Source organism: Argiope bruennichi, chromosome 3 (genome assembly GCF_947563725.1).
Source record: "Argiope bruennichi chromosome 3, qqArgBrue1.1, whole genome shotgun sequence".
Classification (NCBI taxonomy): Eukaryota; Metazoa; Arthropoda; class Arachnida; order Araneae; family Araneidae; genus Argiope; species Argiope bruennichi.
Window position 1 is genome coordinate 140134827 of NC_079153.1, and position 12027 is coordinate 140146853.

The following is a 12027-nucleotide window of genomic DNA, read 5'->3' on the forward strand; positions in this document are numbered from 1 at the left end:
ATTTGAAAGTATTTATCAATAAATGAATCTGGCTCATTTTTGAGCAATTTCAAGGCATTTTCTGAAGTCTAATAAATTAATAATATAATGTACCTGATTTCTGCATCCTTTTGGATCAGGCGTATATCCATGTGTTATTATATCTTGGCACTGATGTTCAACATCCTCAAAATCTTCTCTAGAACGTTTCAATTTATGTAAATAATTCTAAAAAAACAATAAAAACAATAAATGATTGCTAATAAAAACACTTCGTATGCAGGAGATTGTATAATAGTTTATCTAAAATACCTTAATTTGATTAATTTGAGTTGTTAAGGTGTCTATATCTCTGGCAATTGGTGACATGTCATCCAGTTCTTCTTCTAGATGATTTAAATCAAGATGAGCTTCTTTCATTTTATTCTAGGGAGGGAGAAAGAAAGAAAGGACTTTTTACTATAACCAACAATGAAAATATTGTGAAGTTTAATCCATATATTCAAGTATTATATAAAACATTCATAAGATGTGTTCTCACCAAAGAAAAAGAATTAAACATATAATGATTTGAAAAGGAAAATTACAAAATTTTATTTGTAGTTACTCACATTGAAATGAGCTATTATTTCAGATGCAGACTCTAGATCATTACACCTGTCTTCCAATTTTTGAGTTAAAAGTCTATGCCGATTTTCTAAATCATCCACTTCATCTGTGATATGTGATGTCACAACAGATGGAGAAGCTTCAGAAATTAGTACATGCACATAGTCTTTTAATGTGTCAAGTTGCCGTTTCACATCTCCCGCTTCTGACAATAATGCCTAAAAGGAATGGGTTGATAAGTATATATGAATTGAACACATCAAATGGGGTCTAATATTAAAAAATGTACAGCGAGTTTTACAAATGAACTGCACATTTGTTAAATTAAAATATTTCTTATAAAATTATCATAACATTACATGTTAATGATAAAAGTGGCAAAACATTGAAATTTAGAACATTTAAAATAATGTCTTAATATTTAAAAGCATAATTAAATAGATATACAATACCTTCATTCTTGCCAATAACTTAGGATCTCTGGAGCTATCTCCCAAAGCATCATGGGACAAAAGTCTGTCCTCTAGACGGTGTAAGGAATGATTGACATCTCGAACTTTGTCCTGGTAGACATTCAGTTTATGAGAAATATCATCCAAAGCTTGTGATCTCTGAGTAACTTCTGTAATGAAAGATATTAACAACCTTAGAGAAACAAACAAACATAAGTTTCACAGTATTTGCTGAATAAATCTAAAAATGTCTAATTATTACCATGGTTAAGTCTGTCCCATCTCTTTTTCAAATCAGTAATATCCTCTTTAATATCTTGTACATCAGTATCACAGCATGAGATTAGAACTTCACCATATGTACAAGTATTTTCAAATTCTTGGGAGTGTTTGATTAAGTCATTTTTAATTGCCTAGAGAAAGAAAAAATCTTCTTTCATAATGTTTAAAAATACATTAAAAAACAAACAAATAATTCTTTTTACTGCTTTAAAAATCAAAGCAAAACACACTACAAACTATAACATTGAACAATTGTAAAAGTAAAACATAACAGAGAACAACTATAAAGCATTTTTAACTTTCTTTTAAAATCATTAAAATTCTTGTTCAAATTTCATAAATGTATCAAATTTCTAAAAATTCTCAAATCTCAAAAATTTCAATTTCTTCATAAAACTATAAACTCACAACCAGCTAACAACTTTAGATTTTTATACACTGTAACTAAACAAGCTTATAAAATTAAAGATTTCAGACTAAAGTATTACTTTTTTGTTTTAGTTCTTTTAATCATAATTTTTGGAATAAAATATTTACATCTTTTTTTACAAAAATTAAAATTTATTGGTTATTTTAATTTTCTGTTTCAACTACCATGTTATTCAAGATCCCAGATAAGAATTTGCAACTTTTCACTTACAAAATCAGAGGTATCAATAGTGCATTTAAGACATATTAATTTGTGGAGATTAATAAATTAATGAGAAACATGATTTGTTAATCAATAATATGTTATTATAAAAAGAATTTAAGTTAATGATGAATCACTTTTTATCATGAGATAAACATCATATACACAAGAAAATTTTTTTTGAATGATTAATTTGCACATCTGTCAAGGTGGGGGGATTATTTTAGATAATTTTCTATATAAAAAATATTTTTTAGTAAAAGAAAATTTTACCTGAATTTCTTTCACTTGCTTATCTAACTGTGCCCGCTGGAAGCTGATAGGCTGAAGATTATAAACTTTGTCTTCGCATTTGCAGAACCAGGACTTGAAAGAATTCAGTGAGGTATGATATTTCTTGCAATTTTCAGAGCATTTCAATAGTTGAGTGTGCCTTAGAGAAAAGAAAGAAAAAAAAAATATTTTTAAAAAAATCACAAAGCTGTTGAAAAAATAAACCTTTCTTAATATTATAAGTCCATCATAATATAAAAAATAATTCTGTAATAAATTTCTACGTGCTAATTTTAAAGTACTAGATTGGGAATATTATGGATGTTGGATATAATATACTAACTTTTCATGTGTTGTTAACTACACAAGGCAACACACTATAGTAATGTACTGAACAAATCATTTAGCTGTTTTATTTGATATTATCTGTTCCAGAAACATCTTTATTAACACATATCTCTACAATGTTGTTCGATGTTTTGAATGCTAGTCAATATCTGAAGATATTGTAATAATGTTGTTGGGCATTTTGTTTTAATACGAATTTAATAAAATTGAAAGACAACAGTCTTTATTTTAACCATGTATTTCTGTTAAACAAAGACTATACCAATGAAACCATTTCAAAACCGACAGCAAGGAAAGAATTTGAAAAGAAAGAATGAAATTTTGATTGCAAAACTAACTGGTTGGGCAAGTTCTATATTGGAAACTGTTTTCTGTTTCCAATGAGGAATGTAAGATAGAAAGCAAGTTATTATTAAAAGTGTCTTGGGGAAGAACTGACAGAAATGCACTGCCTCTGCTTACAGCCTACCTACAAATGACAATGGAAGAAATTACACACTGTATTTATACTTGATGGAAATTTTTAAAATAAGACCCTAAGATGATTTTTACAAATTATATTTTTTATTTTTTAAATTCCACATTCATTTTGAATGAGAGATATAAAAGTGTAATAAAAGTCTCATAAATTTAAATTTCATAGTAATTTATGGAACCTGATTTTATATAAAACTGTAAATTTGAGACAAATATAATCTGTGATATTAATTAATATTCAATATTAATTGTAACCTGATTTAACTTATATTCCAGAGGAATAATTTTAAAGATGTTTTATAAAAGATGACACACACACACACATATTATATATATATTTGGTTATTTGGACTTGGTAAAAGATTTTAAGTAAAAAAAAAACTAGCAGGTATTTGGAAATGTTATCAGTAGTGACTAGAGTTTTGAAATTCTATAAGCTTTTGCATTCCTAAATGCAATGTACAATTTTAGTATTTTTGTAATTTAATTATAAATTAATTGATTAACTCATTTTATTTTAAATCTCAATAAGCACTATACTATTATATTTAAGAAAAAAATTACTTCAATATTCTTCAATAATGAGTATCAAGTAAAGATTAAACAATAAGATATAACAAAAATAAAATGTCTTTTCTTTTTAGTGCATCAATAAAAGTATACCTTTAAAGCTCTTTTTTTTCTTTTCTCAAAGTTAAAGCTACACATGATTTGAGAAATAACGTGCAAAATACAAAACAATATATTTTAATTCTAAGGGGCAAGAAATTATATTAATAAAGCATCAGTAGTCGTATATACTATACTTTCATTTCATTTCTTAAAACAAGAATATGATTAATATTTTTAGGCATAATCTTTAAGACTCTTATAATTAAAAATATTTAATCTAAAAATCTTTCCAAATTTTTAAAAAATATTAAATTTTAATATTTGTTAAAATTATTTTGGTTAGATTAATCAACAATGAGGATCAATATTAACAAAAATATTGCCTTACTCATTTTTAACAGCTAAAGGGAAAATTTTGAAATAGATAAGTAAATAAATAAAAAGTAAAAGAAATAATAAAATGAAAAAATGCCTTGAATATTCTTTAAACATTCTAAAATAGATATTCAGAAATATATAACAATATATGTCGAATCTAAAGCAGATTTACTTCTATTTGTGTAATATTTAAGTGGCTTTCTTTTACATTTGGTTTATGAAACAAACAAAAAAATTGCCTTCCAGATAATCAGATATTTAAAAAATCATTAAATTTCAGTTAATTGCAAAGATTTTAATATAGAACAACAATTCCATAATATAAATTAAATAATTATTAAAAATTGTAAGTTAATGCTTTTAGTATATTCTATACATGTTATATTCACAATTTATACATATTTCTTCCAACTTTCGAATTTATCTCTTTTTATATGAAGGAACAAATATGCTTACAATTACTTATTATCTACATACAAAAATTTGTAAATCCTTACAATTCCTGTTGCTATGCTTGCCATTACAAGAGAGATGTCTGTGTTCCTTATTGCAGAAACATAAATCTTAATATGTGAAAGGAATTTTTGAATTTATTTGCATTACAAAATATGAACTTATTAATACAAAATCTGCCACCAAATCACTGACCAAAATTGTGACAACCGCTAAGTTATGCAATTATTAATATGTTTTAACAACTTTAAAAACTTTGGCAAAGACAGACAATTCCAAAAATGGAATAAAAATTAAGATAAAACAGTTCTTATATCTACCTATCATTAGCTGACTTTCGAACTTTCTCCCATTGACGCTTTGTAGCTTCCATTTTACTCTGCAGCTGGACAGCATCTGCTTTTCGAGTTACTTTGGAAAGCATTTCTGTTCCTTTACTCATTAGTATGTGCACTTCATGCTCCTTATTAAGAACTTGTTTATAAACTCCCTATTTAAAAACAATCATAAATCAATTACATCCAAAATTTAAATAAACACAAACAACAGTTTTTAAACTTATAACACATAATAACTTCCTTTTCTCTCTGGAATTTAAAAATATTGAAGTTTCTAAATAATTTAATTAGTTACAAACACAAAATTGAACAGTAAAATAGTTAATGCAAACAGAATGATTGATGATTTAAAAGCTTTTACTATAAGATTGGATACATAATTCTTTAAAATATTATCTGTTTGAAAAAGAAATCAGTTTTCGTTTGGCATGAAATAAAAAGAAATAAAAATTTCAAAAGTAATGGAGCTATATGGATGAAAAAGGACGTAACTAATGAAAGCTTTCTAGTGAACTTTAACATACACAGTTTGGAAAAGTGAGTGAATTGCAGCTGTGTAAAATCATCCAGAAAGGCAGGTTTCATAATGATTACACATGCGAGCATGTCCATGAAAACAAGATAGCAATATTTAAATCATGCATGTTTCATAATCGAATCAGAATTTTACAGACTTTTTGCTTATAAATGCAATAAAAAAAATCATTCGATTTCAATCAGAAAGAGAAATGTAAAATTGTCAGAAATACAGAAAAACATTATGCATTAGATTATATAACAGAGGTGGGAAAGAAAATGTCTGGACAAAAAAACTACCAAGAAATAAACACTTATTTTAGCCCTTATGGTTTAGGAGATTTTCACTTTTAAGTATATTATAAGGGAGAAAAGACTATTGGAATTGAAAATCAAAACAGGTTCCCGAAATTACAAGAATTCTGGTCATAGCTCGATTAAGAATCAAGATAAGAAATTGCTCTAGAGAATTCTTTCATGAAAACTATAGAAATTATGGAAGGGGGGGGGGAGAGTTAAAGCCAATCAGCTGAGTGATTTCCCTTTTTGGTGAGTAAATCTTCAACTAGTTCTTTCTGAGCCTTTTGTTGTTTAATATCGATTTGCTTTTCATATATTATAGATTTTTGCAAGTTCTGTTTTTGAATACGCTTCGTCTGTACTTTATTACCTATGTTTTTGTGCCTCCTCATGACATAAGGCATCATTATCTGTTATCAAGCTTGTTGAACATCTCTTCATATATACATCGAACAGATTTACTGAACAGTGTGCAATATACATATTATATATAATTTACGAAATTAGAGTGGTTCGGGGTTTTAGGGATCACGATCAGTGCACATCTGCAGAAATTTTCTCTAAGTCATGTCTTGAGAACGAAAAGTAATCTTCACATAAGGAAACTACAAAATAAATTAAGATTTACCCATTTACTCACATTATGAATCTATTTTAATTACAGAAGCAAAATAAATAAATATATATTATAATTTTTTTTCCCTGAAATCCTATTAAAAACACATGTTCGAATAATAGCTTCAAGAAGTATCCTTTAATTTCTCAGCATTTTCTTTCATTCATTATTTATCTAAAGAAAATTATCATTTAAAATGTCTACTTATAAATGTCGATTTTTATATTAGCACAATTATGTAAAAATTTTGCCTTTACTCTTTCAGAGCATATTTGCTTCAACTATCAAAAATTCAATATAATATTATTTAAATAAAAAAAGTACTTCAAAATCTTGAACTTGACGTTTGAGAACATCTTGATCAGCAGATATGGAAAATTCACGGGACAACTGATTTTCCATATCATCCAACCATTGTTGGATGCGATCAAATGAAAGATAAAAGTCTTTGTCTTCTTTGAGCGCCGATTCTAATTCAGCTTTTCTATTACCTAAAATATAATAATAAATCTAAATCATCAATCAAAAAATGAAAAATAAATTTTTAAAATTATTTAATTCAAAATTTATATCATATAATATATAATATTATATTATTCATTGAATAATATAAATGCATGCATACTCATTTTTCTGTTGAGATTATTGTACTGTTTTTCGATACCATTCAGTTTATTTTTAATTTCAGCTTTTGATGCAGGATCACTAAGAATATCACATAATTGTTCACAAACAGATTCAGCATCAGCCAAAAGTGGACGCTGATCTTCAAGTTGCTCTTCCAAATCCTAGGAAGAAAATAAAAAGCTAGAGTAAGTAAAAATTTTTGAAAGACAACAACAAAATATGTGTCAGCTAATTGTCGATTACTAAGAATTTTACATTTAATTTTCTAAGTTGATCTTCAGCATCGGATCCAGCTTCAGAAAGATGATCAAATTCATCTGAAATGTGTTGCAGACGATCCTGCAGTCTGTTAAGACTGTCTTGGAAGTCCTTCGTTGCGCCGATTGCAGCATCAAGGTTCTTTTCTCTATCTGTTAGTTTGTTCATCAAGTCATCCCAGCGTAAATTCGTATTTTGCAACTGTTCTCGGATTTTTTTTGCTGCAGGGCTATTTATATCCAGATGGTCTAAGATAGCATGCCCACATTCTCGACTCTTATTCAATACAGGTTCTTGGTGTGTAAACTCATCTCTCAAAACCTAAGCAAATCATAATATAAAAATAATCAAATAATTATCTCGGAACATTTAAAATCATGAACAATAAATCAGAAAAGAAACTAAATGAAAGAAAATACTTTTTATAGTGATAAAACTCAGACATATTATATTTATGAAGAATTAAGAAACAAAATGTTTTTAGTTAGACAACTTTTAAAATAAATATATTTGGGGGAGAACAAAATTTAAATTCAATTTGCAAAACTTTTGAAAAATAAATCAAGATTACCTTTTATAAACAACAAAAGGGAGCACAAGAGTAACAGCAACAAACAAAGACTAAAAATATAAATATTTTATTTTTCTAAATAAATAATCTACATATTTTTACATGGGACACTTGCCTGAACCTGTTGAATCTGTGCATTCACCATACGAGGATCAGAAGCAATGGGCCCAAGCACCTGAAACATCTTTTCCTTTTGTCCCAACCAATTATTCATTGCATCCTGAGAATCTTGGAAGTCTTTAAAATCTTGTAAGAATTTTGTTTTATCTTTCACTGTTGATAACAATTCATTCCATCTTTGCACTGAAAAAAAAAATGCCTTGTTTTTAGAAAACCCTGATTATAGTTATAATCAATTTTAGAGTAAAAATAAAAAAATAATAAAAAAAAAGCAAAAGGCTTTAAAACTTACTCAGATCAGACATTTGCATCTGCAGGTTGTCAATGCCAGGAGTAGAAGGTTTACGGCGAGCTAAATCATCGGTTTGAGCTTTTAATCTATCTACTTCCAACTGTCTTTCAAGCATATCATCTTGAATTGCCTGAAAAAAAAATTGGAAATTCGATATTCTGCAATACACACAAAAAACTCTTTAATAAAGGAATCTATCGTTTATAAGAAAAAATACACTAACTTTTTATAGTTATTTATATTTTGAATAGAAGGGGGGGGGGCACTACGCTTTGTCACCTTTTAAAAAAAGTTTGTAGTGCCATTTTGTTGTGATATTAATCCATATTTTAAAGATAATCAAAAGACGATAATGCCTTTCACCAATTTTAATTGCATGTGAAAGCTCATGATCACTGGACGGTCGTCTGCCCTTCGCAACTCTCCAGTTTAATTTTCAGTTAAGTTTCGGAAACATTTCATTTCAAAATATATTTTCTACATAGAAAAACCTGAATAACCGCAATTACTGAACCGATTTCATATCAAAACTTAAGTGCCTGTGATAGTCGCCAATGCCACCAGCACTGCTCTCCATTTTTGTAAAATATTGCAAAAAAAAAAAAAAAAAAAAAAACCTCTTAGATTTAAAAACTAGAGTGATTGTCCCAATTAATTTTGCCATTTTGGTCCACTTTGTTTTAACCAATTAAAATACTTTATATTTAAAATTCAAAATAAGGCTTTCATTTGGTTGCAGTAAGATACAGCACATTAAATTTGGTTGTTATTACTAACATTCAACACTATTATGGATATACATAATTATCCCATATCATATTAATTATCACTGAAAAAATTGATTTTTATATAATACTCTAATAAAACTCTTCCTCAATCTATTACATACTTCAATATTTACTGTATAAATCCCATACAAAGAATAATAAATTCATGCATAATACAGCACATACATGAAATATTTGACAAGAAATACATATTTAAGGAACTAAAAATGAAGCTGCATCCATATAATACAATATTCAATGCTTAAAATTTTATACTTGGAATATTTTAAATCTTTTAAGGAAATAAATGGCTAACCTTCAATGCCTGAAGTTGTTTTGTAGCCTGATCTCTATTCATGGGGAGGGGATCTTTGGGCATTTGTCTTTCTTTTCCTTGCACAAAACTCAAAAGTGTTTTCAATGCATCCATGTAAATTTTGATTTCATCAGTAAAAGAGTTTATTTCTTGAGCCCGGTCAGATAATTTCATGCCTATAAGACTGTATCTGTGATTTATTTCAGCTAATTGTTGTTGGATTGGACTCAAATCTGTTGGAAATAAATTCATAATTGCAATTAAAAGACAGATTCTGGTTAATTACGATAATAAAAAAGAATATTCATTTTGAAATATTAACAATTATTATATTATGCAAAAAAAATTTATTCTATTATTTTAACTTTTTAGTTCAGAAATAAATAAACAAACAGATAATGCATTTATACTTTCAAAATGGCAGTCAAAGATTAATAAATCTTACCATTCTATTATCTTCTTTTTTTTAATGATGATAAAATTGCAAGTTTCCTTAGAACAAACTAGTTTATAATACAAAATTATATTTAATTTAAATAAATTCAGAACCATTAATTAAGATAAGAAACATTTCCTTTGCATTTGTTCAAAAGTCGTTTCAATGTAGTTTATAACAGCAAAGTCGTGAAAGTAATCTACAGAGTGCAGAGTAACTGTTAATCAATAAACCGTCTTTTTCTATCAAAACAATTAAAGTTTTTTTTATTTATTTATAGCCTTGCATTATTGAGTTGATCACATTAGGATATTTTCAATTCATTGTTAGAAAACAGAGCAATTAAAACTATAGTCCAATAATACCTTCAATGCCACCTAAATTATCTGCTGAATTCCTTGAGCTACTGAAACCGCTGGAGATGCTTGAAAGTGGACTTTGCATACCTCTTCCTGAAGGAGATCCAAAATCAGGAGATCGTCGATGCTCTACAATATTTTTAAACATATGGAAATCATTATTTGATTATTCTATTATGATTCAATTGAAAGAATAATGATCATTATTTGTCAAAAAAACAAACAAACTGGAATTAGTATATAAACCCATGATTACATACTTGTTGGAGACATTCTTGTTGGACTGGAAGACTTTCTTGTGGGACTTCCAGAGAAGTGTCTGGGATTTTCTCCTCTTAAAACAGCATCGTAGCTGTTTCCAAGATCATTAACTTTGTCTATTGTAGCTCCATAGTCCGAATGTTCTTTAACAAGAGCCTGGAAAAAAAAATAATTTGTAACTCTAGAAATTTTGAAATTAAAATATAAATAATGAAAATTCTACACTAACATTGTAAAATATTTCAAAAAAGATGCAAACCTTTATCTCCATAGACTGCCGACGAAGAACTTCTTTGTCTAAAGCCACAGGTTCAAGACCATCAACTTTGAACTCCATCGAAGTAAGCCATTCCAAGACTTTTGTTCTGAGGGCTTCATAGGCAGATTGCTGTTCCATCTTCTCTTTATTCCTGCGATTTTGTTCAGCTACAAAATCTCCCAACTCCTTCCACTGCTGTTCTAGGGCTTTCATGCGATCTTTAATCACAGCTGTGTCGGTTACATCTCGCTTATTCACAAGAGTCTTTCCTGAACGAAGTATTTCCTCAAATTCGTCACTTTTAGCTTCTTTCTGATTAATAATATCTTCACCAATATTGCTATCAAACTCCTTCTTGCGAGTGAGCTCAAACATTGCAGCAAGCCATTCTTCAAATCTGTTAGCACTTGAAGAGAAAGAACTCAATGCTTTGCAAACCTTAAAATAAAGTTTATTGAAATGTTACTGAAATATAAAATAATATAATTAGCTTTTAAAATGCTGGAAATACATCTAAGGAAAACCATCCAAAGACATATTTTTTGAAATTTTATATTCAAAATTTTCTTTACATTAAAAAATGGTACATTATGCTTAACTTTTAAAATTTGAAATTACGGCCGAGGAAAATTGGCACAGTAATATATATTCTGTATCATAAAAAAATAGCAAATAAAACTTTTGATTAACACAAAATTTACCACAAAGCACACAATAAATCAATAAGCATGGTCTATAAAAAATATAATACCATATCTTAGTCAAGCAACAATAAATGCGAAATTGTAATTAAATAGATCGATATTTTGTTAAAAAAAATCTTGACCCATAGCAAATATATCACAGAATAAACGGACGCACATATACAAATTGAAGTGCAGGTGAGTATATCATATATACTGTCTTTTCAAAATGGCTATTAGCACATTTACTACAGCAAGCATGTAAGAATCTCCCCCGTCCCTCTACTTTTCTCATAGATGAAGAGAAGGTCAACAAACGTCAATTTCTATCTATCAAGAACATACTATAGTGACATTCATTTTTAATTAAGCAACATGCACAGATTTCAGAAAAAAATATTTTCTTTAAAAAAAATGAAGAAAATAAATCTAGGTGAAAAGTTAGTAGAAGAATAAACTGGTTATAGCAAAGAATATGATAGTCACAACAAATGAGTTATTAGGTAAAATTCATGATAGCTAGCAAAGTTTTGCATTTATTGCATTGTCTAACTGAATCAATCTGCAGAATGTAAAATCAATGTTATTATGATTATGGTATAATGTCAAATTAGTCAATATAGTTTGCAATTTTTTTTCTACACACATGAACATCTATTTTCTAAGCACATGAGTATCTATTTAAATTAAAACTGATGTTGTACTAATCATGTAAGCATGTATCAGGTACTATTACTTACCAAATTTCATTCAAAGACCTTTCCAGAACCAATCAGCATACAACTACTATAAATGCCTTTCATGTGTTTCCCTT

The 12027-nt window shown here is 27.9% G+C and overlaps 1 protein-coding gene across 7 annotated transcripts in view; it reads right to left on the reverse strand.

Annotated features, from left to right (window-relative positions):
- Positions 1-12027, reverse strand: part of LOC129963219 (dystonin-like) — a 319384-nt gene that overhangs the window by 47931 nt on the left and 259426 nt on the right. For all 7 annotated transcript variants that reach the window (XM_056077411.1, XM_056077407.1, XM_056077412.1 and 4 more), the window contains 16 exons: positions 10531-10968; positions 10271-10427; positions 10017-10139; positions 9216-9448; positions 8133-8262; positions 7836-8023; positions 7147-7470; positions 6890-7052; positions 6589-6755; positions 4815-4984; positions 2227-2386; positions 1303-1453; positions 1041-1210; positions 591-806; positions 292-405; positions 94-207 (listed from right to left, as the gene is read on the reverse strand). In XM_056077411.1, coding sequence (XP_055933386.1) covers positions 94-207; positions 292-405; positions 591-806; positions 1041-1210; positions 1303-1453; positions 2227-2386; positions 4815-4984; positions 6589-6755; positions 6890-7052; positions 7147-7470; positions 7836-8023; positions 8133-8262; positions 9216-9448; positions 10017-10139; positions 10271-10427; positions 10531-10968 — 3018 coding nt within the window. The remainder of the gene's footprint in view (positions 1-93; positions 208-291; positions 406-590; positions 807-1040; positions 1211-1302; positions 1454-2226; positions 2387-4814; positions 4985-6588; positions 6756-6889; positions 7053-7146; positions 7471-7835; positions 8024-8132; positions 8263-9215; positions 9449-10016; positions 10140-10270; positions 10428-10530; positions 10969-12027) is intronic.